The sequence below is a fragment of the Canis lupus genome, chromosome 27 (assembly GCF_003254725.2).
Source record: "Canis lupus dingo isolate Sandy chromosome 27, ASM325472v2, whole genome shotgun sequence".
Taxonomy (NCBI): Eukaryota; Metazoa; Chordata; class Mammalia; order Carnivora; family Canidae; genus Canis; species Canis lupus.
Window position 1 is genome coordinate 24,683,958 of NC_064269.1, and position 26,529 is coordinate 24,710,486.

The window sequence follows — 26,529 nt, forward strand, 5'->3', positions numbered from 1 at the left end:
TTCCTCCAGTGCTACATAACTAATATTTCCAATAGCATACCTGAGCAGCATTACGATGGTGGTTTTATCTTTTAAAAAGAACAAAGTTACAAAGTTGCTTGTAAACTTTTCTTTGAGAAATTTTTACATTAAGATAGATGCCTATACTAAATTAATGGTAAATATATATGCATATTTCAATATTTACTTAAGATAGATGCCTATTCTAAATCAATGGTAAATATATATGCATATTTCATTACATTTCTCCAAAGACAATCCTGCTCTACCTGACCAGGGGACATGCTCCTGCTCAGGAACATTCATTTTTGAGTACTAAGTATTATAGAGGGTTTGTCTGAACAAAGATATAGGTCTTTTTTAAAAAGAGACAAGAGAAAAAGTTTTATTAAAAGAGAGAGAGAGAGTTAGAGACATTAAAAAAATAAAAATAAAATGGGTCACTGTCGACACCAGGCATCACAAACTCAAAGGCTTACAGGGCCATACGATTAAAATGGATACACGAACAGAGATGGCTGTAAGAACAGTTTCTAAGCAGCTTATATTGAGAAAATGCATAACAAATGCCTAGTTACACTACTGTCTTTTAAACATCAAAATGAATTAACAAAACAAACTCCTGGTCTACACACACTGGCATTTTCTAACTAAAAGAGTTTTTGAACTATAGTATCTTGATACAGAGATACATGTTTAAGTTAGGGGTATATGCTGATTATATCCAAACTCAGAAAAAGAGAATTACATGACAGAAAAGTATCATGGCAAATGGAATATTAACAAAGCAAAAAAATTTTCATGTAATTGCATTTAATATATAATTCTAAACTTGTATAAATAATAATCAAGTCTAGAGTAAATTAAGTGAGCATTACCAGAGTATCAAAGCCCAGTTATCAAAATCTACATGCATACTGACAAAATAAATATAAGGTTTTAAAATGTTGGTGACTATAATAAATCACTGCAATTGAACCACCATAAGTATTATAGTCTTGAATTCAAAAAACTATCCCAGAGAAAGTCTTAAAGTTAACCAAATTACTATAGTAAATTGCAGAATGGGAAGTGAAAACATGTTTTAAAGTTTGTTCTAGATACCACTGGGAATAAGAGGGTGAAGACCACCATCATGACAAAATACTCTGTAGCCATGAAAAAAAATTTCATTTTCAAAAATTGATGACCAGGAGAATTACAAATGTTATATGAAAAAAAAAATACAAAATAGTAAACACAGTGATCCAAATTATTAAAATATTATGCCTGGAAAGAGAGAAAAACATATAATGCATAGGGGGAAAAGATGAATGGAAATTAACCAAAACAATATGTTTCAACTGGTTTCATTACAGGTGATAGACAAGTGACCTTTTTTTCCTTTTATTTTAAATCACTAACAATAGACATTACTTTTAGAAGGAAAAAAAATGACAGCTCAAAAAGATTAAGATGAATTCTCTAAACAAAAATTGTCAATAGGTAAGAGACTAATAATGATTTGGAATAGATCTATCCAGCCAGTCTTTAAGAAATCAGGACTCAAGAAGATTCAACAAGTCGCAAAACTGAGTCAACCAGTTTTAATATAGTTTTTTAAATTGCAGCTGTTGATTGCTTTAACTCTTTAAACACAAATTCTTGTAGAGCTCATATTAACTGTTACATGCCAATAAAAATACACAGCCCAGTCCTGAAGCTTACTTTTGCCACATAAACAAAAGCTTCAATTTCAATTTTCAAAATTATATTTAGAATTTGGCGACTATAGTTAAAATGGCAGGTAAAAATGCCTGCTTGTAGAGTAAATACAATTTAAATAAAGCATAGATCATCTTAACATAAGTTAAAATCTGTTTCAGTATGAAAATTTTAGCAATGACTTTTTGTAGTAGCATTAATTCATTAAAACTAGCCTTTATTTTTAAATGCAATGTTGAGTTTATAAATAATGAAATTTAAAAAATAAGAAAATGAAGCTAACAAGATACAGATGAGGCTGTTACCAGGCTCCGTGCATGTGAACAAGTGATGCGATAAACCTCCAGTCAGTGCGTTTAAGAAGCACGGGGTGCGCCGCCACATGGCAGCAACAATGGCATACCTAATCTGTAGCAGATGAAGAAAATTTGGCAAACTCACATTTTACAAGACACAAAGCTTAAAAGGAAAAAATCTTTTTTAAAAAATCTGCATTAACTATTCTTTTTTCAAACTATTGCAAACAAAGTGGAACTCAACCTTAAATTTAATCTTCTGCAACAAAATAAAATTAAAAAGGCCTACTTCACTTATTTTGGGTGCCAGAAAAATCAAATTACTGGAAAATGCTTTCCTACCAAGAGAAAATATACTGAACCTTTTTCTTGTACAAATTTAACTTCTGGTTTCTAAAATTTCCAATTGTTTAGAATATCCACATCACTATCAATATAGTTCATATGGCACAACTATCTTTAATTCTTTAAGACATTAATTTTTAATTGTGGTTTCAAGGATGAAAAAAATGAGACTATTCCCAAAATTTTTTACAAAATTTTATATGTTCATTTTCTGAGGGCATTCTCAATTTTCCAGATCACAAGCGATCCCTGACCTCTAAAAAAGTAAAGCAGCACTGCTTTAGTGGCTAAGATTATATATTCCTTATCTTTACTTAATTAATACATTGACTGCACATAATGGGTGAATCATAAGATTAATGAATAAAGTTATAACTCAAATTTTAAGAGCTACATTTTTCTTTTTATTACTTTATTTCTTGCATATCTTCAGTTATGAAATCCACACATTACTGAGTTTAATTGTTCAGATCTCAGTATAGCTGAAAACAGCCAATTTTTAAAGTACTTTAAACCAAAAAGAATTAGTTTATTAACTAAGGCTATAAAATTCACATGCTACATTTGTTTGGATTCCTTTATTTTGTAGTTAAAGAGAAAGAGATAAAAATAAAAAGCAAAATAACCAATATGAGAACTTGAAAACTTTTTCAACTCCCTCTACTTGCTCTGCAAGTATTAGGTAAGGTAGAGAGAGAACAAAGAGAAAAAATAACCACAATTACACTACTGTTAGCAAAAGGCTTTTTCTCTCATACAGAAAAAGTATTGGAATAGTCTGCTCTGAGAAACTTTCTCTTCATCCCTCACTCTGGCGTCCAGGATCTGTATATACCTCCACCACAGTGCTCATCATTCTGAACATAAATATACTGTTTCATGATCTGACTCCTCCACTACATGGAATATGGCTTCCTGGAAGGACAATAAGTCCCTTTCATCTTTCATCATGCAATCCACAGAGTAATCAATATCTAGCACATAGTTAAGTATTAAAATGCTTATAAATGGAGGGCTTTGCATAGAATGCTGAGACACAATGATAACACACATGTTTAAATGGGTGGTGGGGAAGAAGGAATAAGCATGAAACACTAAGAACAAAGTATGGCATTTCTGACATTCATGTACAGGCTTGAACATACAGTGGGAATGAAAGTATGAGTAAAGAAAAAACACTAAGCTAATAACTTTTAGGCAGCTCTTCCTTCATAGTTCAGGTTTTACAGTCCATTCAAGCTTTTAATAACCGAACTTAAGGACGTTTTATTTTATGCTAAGTAGTAATCCAGAATTAAAACAAGGTTAAGACTATCCTTCATAAAAACTCCACTTTGGAAAATACAGGTTACCAAATGCAAAAATAAATTTGTATTTACTTAAATTTTAAAACAAAACCAACAACTGCAACAAAAAACCCTATGTCATTAAAATATCAATGAAACAACCAAACCACAGTATCTTTCATGAGTAATAGAGTGGGTAAGACTTAAAGCCAACCAAGTGACTGAGAATGGTGCCTCACACATTTTCTATTTACAATGTGTAAAACTCTAAAGAAAAACCTGGTTTACATTATAATTCCCAGAATAAGTTTCATTTTTCTTTCACTCATTTGTATTTCTTTAAATAACTGTAAATCAGCAAGTTGTATTTCACTGACAGAGAAAATAATCAATGACTGTCATTACTGAATTTTAAAGTTCTATATTAAATCTTTATCTGAGCTTTTATGAAAAAATGGGGAGGGGGGAGAAATGAAATAGTCACCAATAAACATTCAGACAGAGCATCAAGACATGAGAGAACATACTCAAAAGCTTTAGCAATTACTTCTAACATGGCAGCAGTTTAAGGGTTAGTTGAAGTTACAGTATTAGAATTCAAGTCAGTTAGTCTATAAGCAATACTACAATTTATTCTACTTCATATAAATTCTTTTTAAATTAATGATTAATTTAAAAGATGACTGACAGCTCTGGAAGCAAGAACCGCTGCTTCCGGCTTTCTTATTATGTAATAAATTCTATCATCATATCAGTAAGCATTCTTTCCTTACCTTTTTAAGATGTCATTTCACTGAAGGCAAGGAATGGGCCGCTGTTTACCAACCACCTAATTCCTGGCACTAACTTTTCAAAAATCTTGACAGCTACCATCACCTTCAGAAAGGAAGCTCACTCTTCTCCCATATTCCTGTGTCCTGTCAACTGACATGGTGAAAACAGGTAGAGGCAGTATTTCTTCCTGTGATGCCTACCATCTCCTGTAACATTCACAGGTACAAAAGCCTATAAACTGCAGGGTGCTCAAATCTTTGTGTATATGTATGTGTGTATAAATATGTACTTATATGTTCATAAACACATACATATATACATTTTTAAACTTTACTCACTCAAGTTATAGTTAGGATAAAATCTGGAAGCTGCACTTAAAGACAAACTGATTGTCATCTCATACCTATGAGCCATAATTCCACTAGTTATAAGACATATATGTAAGTCAACCACTGGCTTATAATAACTATTTTCACTTCTTCAGAATCAAGTATATTTTGTAAAATGCATCCTGTAAACATAATAAAGGGGTTGGCGAACTATGTATATTCATGCCAAATCTAGACCACTGCGTGGTCTTGTAAATAGTTTTACTGGAACACAGTCACACTCATTTATTAATGTATTATCTATGGCTGTGTTTGTGCTACAACAGAGCTGAACAGTCACAATGGAGACTATAATATGGTACACAAAGCCTAAAATATGTACTATCACACCTTACAGAAAAAGTTTGCCAACCCCTTTTATAACAGCAGCAGCCATGAGCTGCTAAGTATATACTCCAATGCTATATACTTTATACACATAACCCAAATTTTTGTCAGGAATCACCTGAAGTAGATATTACCTCTAAGTTAGAAATAAAGCATATTAAAAGTTCTAGATGATCAAAAAGTATAAGCACTGCATGGAAACCTGTTAAACATGCAGATTCCTTAGCCCATCTATGAAATTCCTGTTCAGTTAGTCTTAGATGGGACATAGAAGCCTGCATTTTTTTCCAAGTACTCTGGGTGATTCTGGTGCAGAGAGTCAAGGATCAAATATAAACAATAAAAAAATAAAATGGGGGTGCCTGGCTGGCTCAATCAGTGGAGCATGCAACTCTATATATCAGGGTTGTTAAGTTCAGGCCTGATATTGGATGTAGAGATAACTTAATGATAAAATCTTTAAAAAGGGAAAAAGGGAAAATGATTTGTCTAGTATCACCTACTTGCACATGTGATTGAGCAGGAATGTGAACCTGTGTGTGCTTGGTTCTAACATCTACATTTTTTCCAATTTCTCTTAGTTGTAACTAAGCTCTTAATACATTTGCTTTCTAAGAGTTACTCAGAAATTCTTAATCTAGTGACAACATACAAAATCTAAGTTATTACAGTTGAAAAATACATGTGGAGACTTCAAGATGATCCACTATAAATTCATAGTTTAAAATTTGCACTTCTGAAAAATGAAGGGTATGAAACATATTACGGAGAGAGATACTAAGTTTGATGATGTTAAAGCCAGTACCTTGGCTTTCATCTTATTATGTTTACATATTTATAACTCAAGTGGGTACAAAATACTGAAGTTTTAAACTCAAATCACATGAATCACTCAACAGGTGATAACAAATTAAACACATCTGTGAATATAATATGCAATATAATCATTTACCCTATGTAGAAATTAATTGAACCTCAAAAGACTGCACCCTTGGCTTAGCCAGTTAAGGTAAAGAACTTCTGCAATCCCTATTTCTATTTTTAATTATCATCTTTGAAATTGCAGCTGTAAGTACTAATGCTACAGTCTAACTTTTTGCTCATTAAATTTACTAAATTTACAGCGTTTACAATTATTAAGCATGGTATATTCTCCTTATATCTAAAAGCAAGTATGTCATACAGTTACATTACTTTAAAACCATTAGCTCCTAATTTCAAACAGATAGAAAATAATAACAAACCTCTTGCCACACTCTCATGAGTTTTAGATTTAACTTGAACATTCCAACTGTATTTTCTTAATCCTATGTATCAACTAATCACATAGCAATGGACTTTTTTAATGGATGCCATAAAGTCCAAACTTGCCTTCCTAAAAGACACTATAAAACCACTGTCAAGAAAAAATAACAGAACATATCCATAACTAACACACAAACATAACCACAATGACAAGAAGAAACAAATGGTACACAATAGACTTCTTAAAGAAAGAAAAACTAAAAAATGTATCAAAATAGTTACATTTGTTGAACTGTGAAATTCATTCTTCTGTGTAGGGAAGAAAAATTAGGCACAAAAATATGATTTAGGTAACTTCTGGTAAAACAAATGAATAACCTTGAAATCTTAAGAGTCAAACTGAAACAGAAAGATTTTGTTTGAAAATATAAGAACTTTTCATATCACTGACAACAGTTTAGATAAGCAACTGATTAAAAGTAAAAATGCATTTTTTTTAACTTAAGACAAAGTAATCTGATTTTTTTGGTCCCTTATATTTTAGTTTTATAAACAAGTTTGGTCTGTGAAATGAATATGCAAAAGAAACTTATAAAATAAAAATATGAAAAGGTAAAATATATTCCAAAGGAAATAAGATTCTCTTTGATTATCTTGCAGTTAAAAATAAAGCTGAGTGTCCACTTCAAACGTAAGATGAAGTCCCTCACTTGAAATTCCATTATATAAATTGTGTTATTTGGTTTTGCACTGAACTTAAAAGCTAATACATCGCTTTAATGTATAACTAATACTCTTGTCTCACAAATGGCCTTGAGATTTGGTTACTAGTATATAATGAGTATACATGTGACAATTATATATAATAAATGGATAATAAATAATAAATAGGACACTGTCAAGCACTCCATGTTTTAAGGTACACCTTTTAAGATTTTTTTAATGTTTCCACAAAGACCTCCAACATTCAAAATAAAGATGTCAGCTTAATGTATTCTAAAAAATAAAACTTCTAATCCACATTAAAATATAAAATATAAAAGGTACTCGAACATGTTTTTAAGAATATATGCTTCAGTCTACCATCCTTGACAGTGCTCTTTGGTTAATTTTCTTCAAGTCAAAGTCAGTTACAAATATGAACAATCTTTGCATTTGAATAGTCTCATGTTACAATCAAGTAAGAATGGTCATAAATAGTAATTTAATAGAATTATGACCATTTCATCAGAATTGTTTGGCTTTAGCATTCTCACAAAAGCACAATTTTGATTTAAAATAATCTTCCAACTATAATAACTATTCTCAAAACTGTTTCCTTTAAAATGAAAGTTTCACAATTTCAGACTTTTTAAATTAATACTAATCCTTCAACCATAATTACATTTTCCAATTTCAATTTATTATTGAAGGGGCATCTATATTTTAGCAACCAAACCTCAAACCACTTTTATCCAATAACGTAATACAACCACAAGTGTTTCTTAAATATGTAAACAGAGAATTTGAATACAGCAAGATATGAACAATTACAGAAAACATTTCATCAAAAATATCACTGTCTATACCTCAAAAAATGTTAAAACTATTTACCAAAACTTCTTGATTACTACTTTAATAGATATAAATTTCAGCAAGTACAAATAACATTTCCTCCATCTGTAGCTCTCTTTAGCATCAAAATATCTTAACAAATCAGCACAATAAACAAATAAAAAACCTGGAGACAAATTTGTTTCTAATACTGTCGTCCTTCCCAACACTGAGAAAATTCTGTATTTATTAAGAGCACTGCAATGTCAGTTGGTTTTTCAATAACCCCCATTACAAGAAGGTACATTTTCAAACCATGAATTAATAGATTTTACAGTTAAATTTAAAAACAAAGTCATTTTATCATTTTTCATTTAAGACTCTTAACAAGAATCACAAACTCTAATAAATGTTTTATACAAATATATAGAGAATATATATTAATTTAGCACAGTTACCACGATTTTATAACCTAAAAGAAAATCTTTAAAGACTTCATGAATATTTTTAATCCTTACATCTGCATTAAATTTATTTACTGATACAAAGATCAAAGGACCATTAAGAACATCAAAGGAATCAACTTTACTTACTGGTAAGGTCAGATACCTACCTTGTTTCTCATTGTAGATTATATTCTTACACAATAGGTCATTATGGCAAAGCACAACAGGTGAGCCCAGGTTGGAAAGAATCTCCTTCATCCAAGTCATTTCTTCCTGAAGAATCTGAGAGCTTGGGATATCACTTAAGAACCTTTTAGTTAAAAAAATAAAATAAAATAAAGTTATATATTGCTTATATTAATGACTTTTTTCAAGTTTAAAGATTAAAATCTATTTTTTAAAGATTTTATTTATTAAAAACAAAGAGGGGGGAGAAGAGACACAGGCAGAGGGGGAAGCAAGGCTCCATGCAGGGAGCCCGATGTGGGACTCAATCCTGGGTCTCCAGGATCACACCCTGGGCCAAAGGCAGCATTAAACCGCTAAGCCACCAGGGCTGCCCTAAAATCTATTTTTAGTAAAATCTTTCCATTCAAGTGCATAGACTCCTGAATTAAACCGGCCATTACAAAAGTTGGAATAAAGGAAAATCTTATTTCATGAACTTAATATGAATAAAAAGAAACTAAAAGCAACTTAAAACACAGGGCAGAAATGTAAAAAATCAATTATTACAAAATTGAAGGAGGAACTCCCGGGTGGCTCAGTGGTTGAGTATCTGCCTTCAGGTCAGGTCATAATCCCAAGGTCCTGGGATGGAGTCCCGCATCAGGCTCCTTGCAGAGAACCTACTTCTCCCTCTGCCTCAGTCTCTGTCCCTCTCTCTTGCTCTCTCTCCATGTGTCTCTCATAAATAAATAAAATCTTTTAAAAAATACAGGAAGGAAAAAAAAAAATACAGGGAGGAAATATATATATTTAATGGCTAGAATTTACTAAGCACTATTCTAAATGTTTAACAGTTATCTCCAAGACACAAAGTTTATTTTTTAAAGATTTTTTATTTATCTATTCATGAGAGACAGAGAGAGAGGCAGAGTCACACACAGACAGAGGGAGAAGGCTCCTCACAGGGAGCCCGATGCAGAACTCGATCCCCGGACCCAGGATCCCACCCTGAGCTGAAGGCAGTGCTCAACCACTGAGCTACCCAGGCGTCCAAGATACAAAGAGTTTAATAAAAAAAGAGGTTTAAGTATATTATTTAAAGTTATAAAGACAGTTTATTAAAAAAACTAAAATGTCTATGGGAAGGGTGAATGTAGTACAAATCAGCTAAATCTACCTATCAAAGTCAACAGACTATCACTATTAATAAACCTAATCAATTCTATGATAATCATCAGATATTGTCTATGAAATCATATCTAGAATACTCCATTATCTATTATAGAAATAGTTTCAAAGTAGTGAGACTGGGAAGTCTGGTAGGCAGAGTAGCAAAGAGGACTAGAGTTCATGGCTTTTTTAATCCTACACTCTTCTGTACTATTTATTACACTATATTTATACTCATTTGATAAAAATAAAATGAAACAAAAATAGAGTGCTACCACTCATTCCTCAATAGCACCATCTGGCTTACAAAATTGCTGTTAGTTTATGCTTCCTCTTCCCTTAACACTTTAAGCCAAGTTTTCTTCATTCTTTCTCTACACTCAAATTAGCGCCTTACTTTTCCAATGTACAATATAATAAAGACTGTCAATGAACTTAATTTTAATAAAGTGGCCTACTTAGATGGTTGCTGCCTGTATTTGCCAATATTGCATTCTTCTCTAAACACAGCTTCCAAATACAATCCTTATACACTCTTTTCAAAATGGTATAATTGTTCAAGAACCTATTTAAAAGGTAAAGAGTTGAACAGAAATAATAGAACTCAAAGGATTGAACATTATTACAATCATATACAAACAAAAAGGAACAGAAGAAAATATGAAACATATTTCTAATATTTTAACTGTTTTTAACATTTTCGTTGTATATTATCTATTAGGGCAGAGTGCTTTTTGCGCTCTGTTCTACATTGTACATACTAACCCAATGAGCTGTCATAAAAACTCTAAAAGGTAAATATACTACTCTTATTTCCATTTTACTTCTGCCCCAGCTTACAAAGCAGAACTGTTAACTGGCAGAATTAAGGCTTCATCCTAGGCAGGCTGCCTCCAGCATCTTGTGCTCTTAATCCACACAATACTACACTATCTCTAAACTGCATTATCTTAAAAAGTCGAGAAAATCATACATTCACTATTGCCAATACTTCATTATTTTTAAATTTTTCAATAGAATTCTTCAATAAAATTGATATTTCAAAAGAGGATTTTGTGTTTTTACACTATCACTTCTTAGAATCTAGCACACTGGACACACTTAGACAAATGTTTATCTATCCCAGTTAATGGCTATCTACTATCCCTAACAAATTCAAAGTTTGACAAACCACCTGCAAATAAACACATATACACTGAGTGAATCAAACTAATCTCTAAAATAATCCAATTCAACAGAATAATACAGCGATTTTTCCCTAATAAATAGTAAAAAGAGGGATCCCTGGGTGGCGCAGCGGTTTAGCACCTGCCTTTGGCCCAGGGCGCGATCCTGGAGACCCAGGATCGAATCCCACGTCGGGCTCCCGGTGCATGGAGCCTGCTTCTCCCTCTGCCTATGTCTCTGCCTCTCTCTCTCTCTCTGTGACTATCATAAATAAAAAAATAAAAAAATAAAATAAAATAAAATAAATAGTAAAAAGAGAAACATGAAAAACTCTATAGGTCCTCTCTGTCTCTATTGTTCTTAGATGAAAATTTCCTGAATACAAAAGTTGGAGTATGTTTTAGACATAAGAAGAAGAAAATAAAATTCCTAATTTTTGTCCTAGTAGTAATCAGACTATAAAAATATGTTCATATAAGATTCTAAATACTAATTTACAGGATGCCTCGGTGGCTCAGCAGTTGATCTGCCTTTGACTCAGATTGTGATCCTGGGTTCCCGGGATCAAGTCCTGCACTAGGATCCCCACAGGGAGCCTGCATCTCCCTCTCTGTCTCTGCCTGCCCCTCCCTCCCTCCCTCTCTCTCTCTCTCTCTCTCTCTCTCTTTCTCTCCCCCCCCCGTGTGTCTCTGTCATGAATAAATAAAATCTTAAAAAAATAAATCAATAAATAAATATTAATTTACAATTTTTTTATACAAAGAATAATAAAATACCTACTTGGAACCTGGGGAGTCAGTTTTACAAAAGCTGAGTAAGGAAAAAAAAAAAAAAAGCTGAGTAAGGGCAGCCCAGGTGCTTCTCCCTCTGCCTGTGTCTGTTCCTGTGTGTGTGTGTGTGTGTGTCTCATGAATAAATAAAATCTTAAAAAAAAAAAAGCTGAGTAAGACTCCTGTAACTGAATTTTCAACCTCATAATAGATTTGAAGTCTCAGTAAACTAAGACAATCCAAATGTTTTCACACTCCAATATTACTACACTGCACCAATGTAAATCTTCTGGCATATTTAAAACAGCTTTGAATAGGGATGCCTGGGTGGTTCAGTGGCTGAGTGTCTGCCTTTGGCTCAGGGCGTGATCCCAGGTTCCTGGGATGGAGTGCCGCAACAGGCTCACCTTGGGGGAGCCAGCTTCGCCCTTTTCCTATGTCTCTGCCTGCCTCTGTGTCCCTTCGTGAATTAATAAATAAAATCTTAAAAGATAAACAAATAAATAATAAACAGCTTTAAACAAAAAGAATTTTTTAAAAAGGGCTCCATCACCAACTCACTCCATGCATGAAGTACCATTCCTAGCAATCATAACACTATGTTTACTTCTAAATAAATATATTTGTTTCTTGGCTGGGTACCTCTACCCACTCCCTACCCCTGGCTTTTGTAGAGTGTTTTTTCTGTTTTGCTTTGGTTTTGAGTTGGGTGGGGGGAGGGGCAGTTATATTTCCGTAGTGCCACCTGAAGGTCCAATGAATCAGGGCTAATTTAATCAAATGTGAAAAGAGCAACCAAACCAGACTTTATACACAAAAATCTTGTAAGCTCTCTCTGAAACCTTTTATGTATAGAAAAACAAGGCTAAAACAATTTCAAATGTAAAAGTAAATTTACCTTTTATTAAGGTCTTCATCTGCAAATCCTGTGGGAATGAGAGAGAAATATTTTCCCATCTTTAGCCATAGATTAGATTTGGGAATCCAGCCATTGTGTGCATGGATAGCATGGATTTTAGCAAGCTGACGTGCTATGAGCCTGTTTTAAAACAAAACAGCATAAAAAGAAAACATTAAGCATCATAGGGTTCATGAGTAAACTAAAATAACTTAGTATGCATTTGATAACATGATTTCATTTTTACCTAGTATAAGAGTCAAAGTAATTTGTGTCAAGTCAACGCTCACAAGAACAGGCAAACAAATGTTTCAAAGCATCAGTAGGAAGAAACACCTACAATTAATTCAGTCAACAAATAATTATGTCCAAAAGAGGGTGAGCGTCTGGAAGTAGGTGGTCTATTCTGATTACATAAGCAATGGTTAGGACCAACAGGACAATACATAATTACAAATTATTTCAAGGCCTATATTACACATTAATCAGATACATTTAAATTCCACTGAGTCCTTTGAATTTTGAGCCTTTGTAGTCACTGAGGTTAAAGGACAAAAGAAGACTAAAGTAAAAAGGTCACTGGCAGGTAAATGGGTTTTTTTGTTGTTGTTTTTTTGTTTTTTTTATGATAGTCACACAGAGAGAGAGAGAGAGAGAGAAGAGAGAGAGGCAGAGACACAGGCAGAGGGAGAAGCAGGCTCCATGCCCCGGGAGCCCGACGTGGGATTCGATCCCGGGTCTCCAGGATCACGCCCTGGGCCAAAAGCAGGCGCCAAACCGCTGCGCCACCCAGGGATCCCCCGGTAAATGGGTTTTAGAAGTTATTTTCTACAACTGTGTTAAAGACAAATTGCCTGAACAAACATTAAGATTTCATGATATCAGAATCAATCTCCTGGAACCAAACAACAAAATAATTTGAAACTGTATATACCTGTATCCATGCTATCTTTGTATCCTGTAGAACCCAGAAGAGCACATGCTAATATAAGTATATAAAATAGAAATAAGTTACCAAACAGCCTATATAGACTAGTAGGTAGGAAAATGACTTAAAGTACTACAAATTAAAGAACTTAAAAACTGGCTGGTTTGAAGATGCTCACAATCTAATGTAATGCTCCTCGCAGCATTACATAGTTCTAGGACCAATAACATAGAGCCACCTAGGAGTGTCTGAGGCCCTACTTCAGATCTACTGAATCACAATCTTTGAGAGTGGGCCCCAGTTCACTGCACTTATTTTTTTAAAGATTTTATTTACTTATTTGAGAGAGAAAGTGAGAGCATGAGCAGGGTGGGAGGCTGAAGGAAAGGAACAAGCAGATTCCCCACTGAGTAAGGAGCCAAAGCAAGACTCAATCCCAGGATCCTGGATCAAAGGCTCAACCAACTGAGCCACCCAGGTACCCAGCAGCATTCTGCATTTTAAACAAGATCTCAAAAAACAAACAAACAAAAATAATAAAAAAATAAAAAATAAACAAGATCTCCAGATTACCTTAATCCACTGTAAAGTTTGAGAAACACTGATATAATGAATGGTCAGATTCTGCAGCATGGCTCCATACGGAAAACAAACTTTGGAAACTTAAAAAAACAAACAGAGGCATAGGTACTACCTCTAGAAATTCTGACTTAATTGATCTAGAGTATACAGCCAAGGCATCAAGATATTTAAAAGCTCCCTGGAGTGCCTGGGTAGCTCAGTCAGTTAAGCACCCAACTCTTGATTTCGGCTCAGGTCATGATCTCAGGGTTATAAGATTGAGCCCATGATAGCTCCACACTGGGTATGGAGCCTGCTTAAGATTCTGTCTCCTTCTCCCTCTGCCCCTCCCTCCACCTTCCTCTAAAAAAAAATGTTTAGTTTCTCAAATGATTTAATATGCAAAAGTATTTATTTGACAGCTGTTCGATTAAGACATACAGAGAATCTAGCATTGCAGTATTGTGATTAAATACACATTTTTATACTACAGTGAATATTATTTACCTAGTTTCTAGTAGCAAAGGAGTTCTGATTATCCTTTGGAGAAACCTTCATCCCCTTCACTTTTAGTTCATGGGTTCATCCAGAACTGACCTCAATCCAAACTATCCCATCTGCAGCACTAATTTTAGGAGTTAAGATAGAACACAGACTTGCCCAGAGCATTCCATCCTTCTGTATTTGTTCCCCAATGATTGGTTCTGAGCATATTACTCAAACTAAGCCAAAAGGTTTGATCTCAGGAACTCTGACTGATGCTATTGATTTGGGCTGAAGCTATTATTAGAAAAAGAATGCAGGGCAGACTGGATGGCTCAGCGGTTTGCCTTCAGCCCAGGGCCTGATCCTAGAGCCCAGGGATTGAGACCCACGTCAGGCTTCCTGCATGGAGCCTGCTTCTCCCTCTGCCACTCTTGCTCTCTCTCTCTCTCTCTGCGTTTCTCATGAATAAATAAAATAAAAATCTTAAAAAAAAAGAATGCCCTGTTCCCTACTCTCATCCCATCATGGCTGAACTGATCAGATAAGCCTGTAACTGCATAATTATAATTGCCATCCCTTTTTTTTTTTTTTAAATATTAGTGGGAATGTAAAATGGTGCAGTTGATAAAAATAGTATGGTAGTTCCTCAAAAAAAATAAAAATAGAATTACCATATGATCCAACAATTCTACTTCTGGCTATATATCCAAAAAAATGGTGGTTTAGCACCACCTTCAGACCAGAGTCTGATCCTGGAGACCTGGGATCGAGCCATGTTGGGCTCTCTGCATGGAGCCTGCTTCTCCCTTTGCCTGTCTGTCTCTCTCTCTCTCTCATAAATAAAATCTTTAAAATAAATAAATAAATAAAATAAAATCCCATCCTCAATAAAGCAAAACATTTGAAAATTTGAAGGCTTCAGAGAATTTTTTTAAATATCCACTAATACTAATTGCCCCCACTCTTGGAAACTTTTAAAAAGAGCATTATAATAATAACAGGAATTTTTTTAATTGAGAAATAATCCATAATCCTACCACTCCAATAGTTTCATTTTTAACACACTCCCTTGGATTTTCACATAAGCAAATTATTGTGTGACTGTAGCCACAGTTCAGTTATTAAGCTGATTTCTTCCTCTTAGCTTTACATCAGCCATTCTGCATATTTTGGACACTGTTCAAACTTATCATTTTAATAGCATATTTATTTGTGCTGATGTGCCTTGGTTATAACCAAATATAAGAACTGTTATAACATAAACATACTTTCTTTTATAAATTACATATTATATCATATATCGCCCTGACTTCCAAAACTGCCAATATTACTTGTAACTCACGATATACCAGTTCCACTACAATACACGTTCCAGCACTGGAAGTCAGTGATTTCTAGTTATGCTCTTTGATAAGTGTGTAATAATTCATTTTAAACTGCATTTCCTCCCATCATGTCTGTTGTTGGGTAGTTTTTAATTAAACTGCAGGCAGGATTCCTAGTAAAAAGCAACTTTCAGAGAAACATCTGATGAGAAAAATTCCTAAACATCTGTGAATTTTTATTTAAACATCTGTGAATTTTTTAAAATTTTCTGAAGGTCTCTGTAATACTTGATTGCCACAGAAAAGTTCAAATAAAACAAATTATGATAAATTTCTATTAACTGAATTACTAAGTGTTAACCTGGTACAACTCATCTTTATCTATCATACCATTCCCTCACAGTCTCTACCGTGCTCTGCTTCTTCCTTTAAAGTCCAGTTCAGGGACACCTTGGTGGCTCAGTCAGTTAAGTGTATACCTTTGGCTCAGGTCATGATCATAGGGGTCCTGGGATTGAGCCCTGCATCAGGCTCCCTGCTCAGTGGGGAGCCTGCTTCTCCCCCTCCCTCCCCTCGCCCCGCACTTATGCTGTTCTCTTTCTAATAAATAAAATCTTAAAAAAAAAATTTTTAAAGTCCAGTTCAGAAGTGATCTCCCTGAAACACTGCCTGATTTCCCCAGTATACCACAGTAAACTCTATAGATCTTTTCTGAAAATCATTTCTGTTCTTCTGTGTATACTATTTAGCTTACTTTTTTCTTTTTTTAAAAGATTTTATTTATTTACTCATGAAGAGACAGAGAGAGAGAGAGAGAGAGAGAGAGAGAGAGAGAGAGAGAGAGAGGGGCAGAGACACAGGCAGAGGGAGAAGCAGGCTCCATGCAGGGAGCCCAATGTGGGACTCGATCCCGGGACTCCAGGATCACGCCCTGAGCCAAAGGCAGATGCTTACCCACTAAGCCACCCAGATGTCCCAGCTTACTTTTTTCTAAGATTATTGTCACACACTACAAATTACTAGGAGAGCATGGACAGTCTGAATTCCTTTTCTTTCTCTAAACATAAATATAAATCAGATTTCTTATATTCCAAGTAGATACTCTTACAATCACAATACAGGCAAGTAGCTAGGTCAGAATGAACCAAAGCAGGAGAGCACTGTAGACCTTGACCTTAGGCTCAATCAACATTTACTAAAGCTATGATTAATCAGTCTGGATTACTGGCTGCAGATCAGCTTACCTAGTAACAATGGCTCAAATGTGACACCTAAGTAATCTGAAATTAGAAATAAGCCTTAATAATTAATAAATCAAAGACCCATTTTTATCATAAATATATGAAATTCATTTTTTAAAGGAGAAAAGCTAAATATAAGTACGTCATCCTAAATTTAGATCCCTAACCTCTTCTGGAGCTCTAGAATTATCATTTATTCAATTGCTTACTTGATATTTTTTTAAAAGTACCTCACTGTACATATTTGAAAATAATAAAACATTCCTTTCTAAAATCATTTACATTTCAACTATTTTATTAATATGCCCTTCCCTCGATTAGCTCTTTCTATACTCTGTTCTCCAGTAATTAACAAAACCTTCTGAACACTTAAATATCCCATGAGAGAATTACAACATAATCTGAAACCAATTTAATTGCAAAATAAGGATAAATAGCCAGTGTAACTACTCATAGTGTTAACTAACCATAATCTATCATCTTGTTTTGCTTCCTTTCTCAACCCCCATTCTATTGTTTTTCAAAATTGTGAGTCAACTCAATATAATTGTGAATCAACTTCATTGTAAGCCAATTGTCATAGAACTTAATTAAAAGTATTGCTTTTTGGTCTCTAACGACATTCTTTTTCAAATGAAATGTGTATATGACTGTATTAATATCATAAATGCGTATTCTAAATAAGTAGATCTAACTGAAAGTATAGGAAACGACTTCTGGTAGACTGTTTTTTAGAGCAGTTTTAGGTTCACAGCAAAAACTGAGAAGGTTCAGAGATTTCCCATACGCCCCCTACCCAAAAGAAGCTCCCCTCCTCCATTATCCACATCCTCCACCATAGCAGTACATTTGTTGCAACAGAACCCATATTGACACCCAAAGTCCACAGTTTACATTTGGTGGTGTACATTCTATGGGTTTGAACAAATTTGACAAGTATCCATCATTAAAGTATCATACGGGGATCCCTGGGTGGCGCAGCGGTTTGGCGCCTGCCTTTGGCCCAGGGCGCGATCCTGGAGACCCGGGATCGAATCCCACATCGGGCTCCTGGTGCATGGAGCCTGCTTCTCCCTCTGCCTGTGTCTCTGCCTCTCTTTCTCTCTGTGTGACTATCATAAATAAATAAAAATTTAAAAAAAATAAATAAATAAAGTATCATACGGACATTTTCACTCCCCTAAAAATCCTGTTTCATCAATTCATCCCTCCCTCCCCACTAATCCTTAGCAACCATCAATCTTTTTAGTGTCTCCAGTTTGGCTTTTTCAGAATGTCATATAGTTGACTTAATGCAAACATGTTTATGACGTGGTATCAAACACCAAAGCGAGCTTTTGCAAAACTTCAGTATTCTTGATCTGGTGGCTCAGTCAGTAAGCATCCAACTCTTGATTTCAGCTAAGATTATGATCTCAGGATTGTGAGATCAAGCACTGTGTGGGGCTCTGCACTCAGCAGCAAGTCTGCTTGAGATTGTCTCTCCCTCTACCTCTCTCACCACTGTCCTTCTCCATCTCAGGGTCGCTCTCCAAAATAAATAAATCTTTGAGACTCCTGGGTGGTTCAGCAGTTTAGCATCTGCCTTCAGCCCAGGGTGTGATGCTGGAGTCCCAGGAAGGAGTCCCACATAGGGCTCCCTACATGGAGCCTGCTTCTCCCTCTGCCTGTGTCTCTGCCTCTCTCTTTCTGTGTGTCTCTTATGAATAAATAAATAAAATCTTAAAATAAAATAATCTTAAATAAAAAAGAATGTCAATGGGCAGCCCAAGTGGCTCAGCGGTTTAGCGCCTGCCTTTGGCCCAGGGTGTGATCCTGGAGACCCAGGATCAAGTCCCACGTTGGGCTCCCTGCATGGAGCCTGCTTCTCCCTCTGCCTGTGTCTCTGCCTCATTTGTCTCTCTCTGTGTCTCTCAGGAATAAATAAAATCTTAAAAAAAAAAAAAAAAAGAATGTCAAAAAAAACTATAATTATTCTTTTTACTTAAGATTACTTAAGACCAATTATGCAAAGCTTTCCTTCTAAAAGAGAAATTCTATAGTAAACTTAATGACAATTATTTAATTATGAAGAATAATCACAAATCAATACATAGGATAAAGTCTGCATTAATTTTCTTGAGTCTTTTCACTTCAATTCTACAAATTTTCATGTAACTTTCTCTATGTGATGTAACAACGGCCTTACTATTTTCCTTACACTTTATGATCTTTTCTCAGTAAGTAAAAAGATTTACTCATTGTTATTTTGGGGGATATACTTTCACTTAGCCACATGACCTTAGGCAAATTACTTAAAATCTTTACACCTTACTTTTCTCATCTATTAAAGTGAGATCTTAACATTATCTATTCCCTAGAATTATTATGAGTTGAATTTATTAATATACATAAAATATTTTGGGGCACCTGGCTGGCTCGGTCAGTGGAGCATGTAACTCTTGATATCGGGGTCATGAGTTCAAGCCCCATACTGGGCATAATTTACTTAATAAAAAAAAATATTAAAATATACATAGGGATACCTGGGTGGCTCAGCAGTTAAGCAGCTGCCTTTGGCCCAGGGCATGATCCGGGATCAAGTCCCACATTGGGCTCCTTGCAGCCTGCTTCTCCCTCAGCCTGTGTCTCTGCCTCTCTCTCTCTCTCTCATGAATAAATAAATAAAATCTCTTTTAAAAAATAAATAAATAAAATATAGATATAGCGGAGCCTGGGTGGCTCAGTGGTTGAGCTTCTGACTCTTGGTTTTGGCTCAAGCAGGTCATGATCTCAGGGTTGTGAAATGGAACCCTGCTTCAGGTTCAGTACTCAGCAGGGAGTCTGCTTGGGATTCTCTCTCCCTCTGCTCCTCCCCTACCACTCTCTCTCTAAAATAAATCTTTAAAAATACACACACACACAGTGTTCAAAAGTGTCCTGCCCATATTAAGCGCTGTATCAGTATTAGCCACCATTATCAGTTTCACAATTTCTCTAATTAATAAGAACTGTAACATACCCATTACTACCTTTTCCTTTAGGATCAACTAAAAATAAAATCTTGACATTTTAATATAAAATCGTCTCCTTGAGGCAATTAAAAGAAAAACCCCAAAAAGAGAACTACTCATGGGTAGTTAATACATAAAATCACTTAGTTAAGTAAGATTCTGAAATCTCATCTATGTTCAGAACTAAAGAACTCCAAGATTGGTTAGTTTTGTCTGTCACAAACAAGAAGGGGGGTTTAGTGGCAATAGTTACTTGGTATGCTACATCTACATGCTGCTTGCGTACATCTTAAGGAATACTACATATTATAATAAATAGTACACAAAAGTAAAAAATCTGTGAATTTTAAAATTCAGAAAATGTCTCTAAAAGCATAATAAAGCCAACTGATTTATAACGTCCATAATTTGCCTAACTACTTTAATACTTTCTTGTCCAGGTTGTTAGAAGCTCTGCCTAAGTCACATAAAATATGAAAAGTCTTGCAGAAAAAATAGTAATAATTATAAAAGCTAACATTTACATAGTGTTTAACATATGCCAGGTATTATTCTAAACTTTTTACATATACTAACAACTTTAATCCTTACAACAACCCTAGAAGTAAATACTATTATTTTCATTTTTTAGATAAGAAAATTGAAACACAAAATGTTTTAAGTAATATCCCCAAATTCACATAGTTCGTAAGTCTGAAGCAGTCTGGTTTCACTGTGTATCCTTAGCGGCAGAGATATAATGCCATATATAGAATTTCACATGGCTTTAGATTTTATAACTTTCCACAATCACTATAAGAGAAAAAAACTGCCCTAGACCTCCAATATCAATCAAGAGAAAAATCTCCTGAATGTGAACTTTTTGACCAGCACACAGCACCCACTGACAATAGTTCAAATGCAGTTTAAATTTTGTGTGTTAAAGACAGCATAAGAATGTCAACATCAAATAAATAAAGTATGGGTTTCACAAAGCAATTAAAATGGGTACACCAGGCCAACCCGGGTGGCTAAGCAGTCTAGCACCGCCTTCAGCCCAGGGCCTGATCCTGAAGACAGGGATCGAATCCCACGTCAGGCTCCCTGCATGGAGCCTGCTCCTCCCTCTGCCTGTGTCTCTGTCTCTCTCTCTCTCATTCTGTGTCTCTCATGAATAAATAAAAAATAAAATCTTAAAAAAAAAAAATGGCTACACCAGTAAAAATGGTTACAGACCCTAAGTAATTTTCTTCTTAAATCTTTTGGACACTGACTCTTAAAACTAACATTTTTCGGGATCCCTGGGTGGCACAGCGGTTTGGCGCCTGCCTTTGGCCCAGGGCGCGATCTTGGAGACCCAGGATCGAATCCCACGTCGGGCTCTCAGTGCATGGAGCCTGCTTCTCCCTCTGCCTATGTCTCTGCCTCTCTCTCTCTCTCTCTTTCTATCATAAATAAATAAAAATTAAAAAAAAAAAAAACTAACATTTTTCTCTCTGCTTTGGTTACTAGGAAGCTCATATGGCCCTTCTCTAACAACCTTATGGAATATACTTTTTGTATCTGAATCTAACTCCAGCTTTTCCTTTGACCTAATTTGTGCATCTAATCACTTTTAATCCTGTTATATAGATGTATCTCAAACATTGTGAACAAAACTGAAGATTTATGAGGGAGCCTGGGTGACTCAGCTGACTAAGCCCCATGTCAGGCTCCCTACTCAGCAGAGGAGTCTGCCTCTCCCTCTCCCTCTGCCCATGTTCTCTCTCTCTCACTGACTCACTCTCTCTCATATAAATAAATAAAATCTTTTAAAAAATTGAGGATTTATAAATAAATCTGATACAGACACGCACACAAACCTAAAGACCAAAAAAATGTGACACATAAGAAAAAACATAATATCTATTAATCAGGTCCTTCAATATATTCTAAACAGTACACTCACATAAGGAAAGAGACTATCTGGTTAAAAACTGGGGTTTGAGTAAATAGATTTCTCTGCCAAAATATTTTTAAATACTATTTGAAACCAGTTTAAAATAGGTAAATACTGTTCTACTCCATTTTCACCAGTGTGTTAACGAAGCAACTTTATAATGTGATCCAGGCTCTCCTCTCTCAAATAAATAAAATTTTTTTAAAAAAGAAGAAAGAAAAAAGAAGAGGCGCCTGAGTGGCTCAGTCAGTTAAACAACTGCCTTCAGCTCAGGTCATGATCCAGGGGTCCTGGGATAGAGTCCTGCATCAGGCACCCTGCTGTGAGGAGTCTGCTTCTCCGTCCTCTCCCTTTGCCCTTCCCCCTGCTCATGCTCTCTCTTACTCTCTCTCAAATAAATTAATTAAATTAAAAATATATATATGATCCAGGATCCCTACAGAGTCAAATCTATTCAGATTTATGAAGTTAAAACTACTTTCACAAGATACCATTTACCTTTTAAACTCTAATTCTCTCATGAGTACATGGTGCAGTTTTCAAGAAGTTACATATGTGATAATGTTATCACACTGACAGCTAATAATGTGAGCTTGATATTCTTATATTCAAAAAACGTTTTAATTTTTAATATGGTAAACATTGATAAATAAAACTCACAAAAACTCTAAGCCCTCAATAATCTGGAGTTGTAAAGGGATCTGGAGAACAAAATGAGAACTTCTGGTTGAAACAATGAATGAATTTGCAGTTTTGTGTTTTTTTTTTTTTTGAATTTGCAGTTTTTAAATCAAGCTCATTTACTAGTTTTTTAGAGCAGAAAGAGAAATATAAAAAACAGTAATTAAAAAAACTAATTTTGGAAAAACGAGGTAGCATATGCAACAAATTTTTCTTACAGAAAACATAATACACTGAATTAAAGTTTTACAAGTAACATAATACACTGAATTAAATAAAAAGTTTAAAAAGTAACAGTATTAACAGAATTGAAAGAATCTTAGCAAAAACTCCAAAAAATATGAGCAACTGAATTACAAAAGTTAGTAGTAAGAAATGTGTAATGCTTTAATCCAAGCACTACTTTAAAAAATTAAGGGGACCGGGATCCCTGGGTGGCTCAGCGGTTTAGCGCTTGCCTTCGGCCCAGGGCGTGATCCTGGAGTCCCGGGATCAAGTCCCGGGTCGGGCTCCCTGCATGGAACCTGCCTCTCCCTCTGCCTGTGTCTCTGCCTCTCTCCTCTCTGTCTCTCTCATGAATGAATAAATAAAATCTTTTTTTTAAAAAAAATTTTTTTAAATTAAGAGGACCACTTCACACCAGTCAGAATGGCTAAAATTAACAAGTCAGGAAACAACAAATATTAGCGAGGATGCCAATGTTGGTGAGGATGCAGAGAAAGGGTAACTCTCTTACACTGCTGGTGGGAATGCAAACTGGTACAGCCACCTGGAAAACAGTGGTTCCTCACAAAGTTAAAAATAGAGTCCCCCAGCAATTGCACTAGGTATTTACCCCAAATATTTACAGCAGCAATGTCCACAACAGCCAAACTATGGAAAGAGCCTAGATGTCCATTGACAGATGAATGGATAAAGAAGATGTGGTGTGTGTATATATATATATACACACACACGCACAATGGAGTATTACTCAGCCATCAAAAAATGAAATCTTGCCATTTGCAATGATGTGGATGGAACTAGAGGGTATCATGATAACCAAAATAAGCAGTCAGAGAAAGACAATTATCAGTGGTTTCCCTCATGTGGAATTTAAGAAACAAAACAGAGGAGCACAGGGGAAGGGAGGAAAAATAAAACAAGACGAGATCAGAGAGGGAGACAAACCATAAGAGATTCTTAATCACAGAAAACAAACAGGGTTACTAGAGGAGGGTGGTGGGGAGAGTAATTTGGCGATAGGCATTAAGGAGGTCACGTGATATAATGAGCATCAGGTGTTACAGACAACTGATGAATCACTGAACTCTACTTTGAAACTATGTTAATTCAATCTAAATGTAAAGAAATAAAGTAAAATAAATAAAATAAAAAATTAAGGGGAAGCCTTGACACTGCAGCAGGCTAATCTAAAACCACATCTCACAGTCCTTTCTTTTACAAAGACTCAACGATGAGACAGCAGACAGAAAGGATTTTCTTTCTTCAGGAAAAACAAAACAGAACCCTAACTAAAAAAAGTTTCTAAGTTAACCAAATAGTTGCTCAAAGGAAGAAAAGGCAGTTTTAAAAAATATTTCGTTAGAGCACTTAATACTCTTATTTTTCAAAAAGATAAATTATTTACAAAAAGAAATGTACCTGAATATGGCAGGGTTGCAGACATGCTTTGGATCCAATGCTTCTCCCTGTATAAATTCATAGCACAGTCCATTATTGAAGGTACAGTAGAGTTGTGGTGCACAGCCATGAGCCTGTAACACTCGGAAACTCTTCACTTCCTCATCTCGATCAACCAGTAACTCAGTCTTATTGCCATAAATTCGCACCAGGACTACATCTTCCATTGTATTGCTCACATAACAGCCAATAAGTTTATTTGTGATTCCATCTGTGAAAAGCTGTCAAAAAAAAAAAAAAAGGAAAGATAAAAATGAGGGGAAAAAGCAATTGCATACTTTTAACGAATGAAATAGCAGATAGCTTGAAAATAAATAATTAACATAAAAAACTTTTATTTTTAAAGATTTTGTGTATTCATTCATGAGAGACCGAGAAAGAGAGAGAGGCAGAGACACAAGCAGAGGGAGAAGCAAGCCCATGCAGGGAGCCCGACCTGGGATGCGATCCTGGGTCTCCAGGATCATGCCCTGGGCTGAAGGTGGCACTAAACCGCTGAGCCACGGGCTGCCCTAAAAAACTTTTAAATACAATTTTGCCTAACATGTCTATAATTTTAATTCTAGATTTAAACAAAAAAGAATGCTGTAATTCCTATATAACATTGTCTTTCTTGATCCAAAATGTTAATTATTCAATCTCTGGTACTCCCACACAATGTTTTGATACCTATTGTATCTCAAAGTATGCTTGTACTTCAATCACTGCAGTACACACACACACATACCTCTCTCCTATGTCTAATAAATTGGAAAGTCTCTAAAGACAAGACACTGCCCTCCTCCAGCATGGCATATAGCATATAAAAGGTCTTTACCAACAATCACAAGTATAAATATACAAATATAAATCTACCATAAGTTACACATTATGGTAAATCTCATAGAAAAAATTTAATTTTAAGTGTTAATTTTAAAGGTTACTAACATGCGTTAGAAATTGTTTTAAGGGCAGCCCTGGTGGCTCAGCGGTTTAGCGCCTGCCTTTGGCCCAGGGCGTGATCCTGGAGTCCCGGGATGAAGTCCCACATCGGGCTCCCTGCATGGAGCCTGCTTCTCCCTTTGCCTGTGTCTCTGCCTCTCTCTCTCTCTCTTTGTGTCTCATGAATGAATAAATATTAAAAAAAAAAAAAAAAAAGATTTTCAAGTTTTTTTATATCAACACAAATGGTACATTAAAAAAAAAAGCAGATGATTAGCAGTCTTAGTTCAAATCTACTCAAAAATTGCAACCTTCATCTTCCTCTGATACTAAAATTAATTTTTCTATTTGCTCAACAATTCAAAGCTCTTGGAGGCTTTCAGGTGGAACAAAGGGATAAGAGGTGAAAGTGTAAGCAAGAGTTAAGCACATTTTTTTTCAAGAAAACTGGCAAAAAACAAAAGGTAAAAAGCCAAAATATAAGTTTTAAATGTACACATATTTACCTGATGCCTGAGAAAGAATATAAATGCTTCTAATTCAATTTTTGTAATGATAAATGACATCTGAAAAAGCTTTACATCTTCAGATGAAAATTTCAAAGTATTTACCAAAGTATTATACAGCTACTAGTTTTTATATAATGCACTTTTTTTAATTATATACAAAACTTATTAACCTTACTCACCTAATGCAGGTAAACTGTATGACCTAATGTAAAGAGATTTATTCCAAATATCTACTTTTTCAGGTATGCAGAGACATACAAGTACTGCTTCCCACCTAGATTTCACAAAGACTTGTATGCAGAATTGACAAGAATAATATGCACTTAAACTAAATGTGAATCATTTTATTAAAAACTATGTTAAAAAGCATGTTGTTTACTACAAAGGCATAGAAATTTACACATGTTATTCTGTAACTTCTTCAGATGTCATGTACAGATAAATATCTCAATTTACTGTAACAAAGACTGAGAAACCAACTCCAAAATTCTCTATGTACAACAGCCACATACTTCCAATGAAATGACAGTCACAATAAATCTTTAGGGTAAAAATTAAATACATGATGGATGGCTCATGAGTGGCTCAGCAGTTGCGCGTCTGCCTTCAGCCCAGGGCGTGATCCTGGAGTCCCAGAATTGAGTCCCACATCGGGCTTCCTGCATGGAGCCTGCTTTTCGCTCTGCCTATCTCTGCCCCTCTCTCTGTGTGTCTCTCATGAATAAATAAAATCTTTTTAAAAAAATGCATGAATAATATAACTTC

General features: G+C 35.0%; 1 protein-coding gene across 2 annotated transcripts in view; it reads right to left on the reverse strand.

Annotated features, from left to right (window-relative positions):
• ETNK1 (ethanolamine kinase 1) overlaps nucleotides 1–26,529 on the reverse strand; it is a 63,984-nt gene that overhangs the window by 15,162 nt on the left and 22,293 nt on the right. For both annotated transcript variants that reach the window (XM_035707573.2, XM_049102222.1), the window contains exons 2-4: nucleotides 24,296–24,555; nucleotides 12,519–12,659; nucleotides 8,513–8,655 (exon numbers count right to left, since the gene is read on the reverse strand). In XM_035707573.2, the coding sequence (XP_035563466.1) occupies nucleotides 8,513–8,655; nucleotides 12,519–12,659; nucleotides 24,296–24,555 (544 nt within the window). The remainder of the gene's footprint in view (nucleotides 1–8,512; nucleotides 8,656–12,518; nucleotides 12,660–24,295; nucleotides 24,556–26,529) is intronic.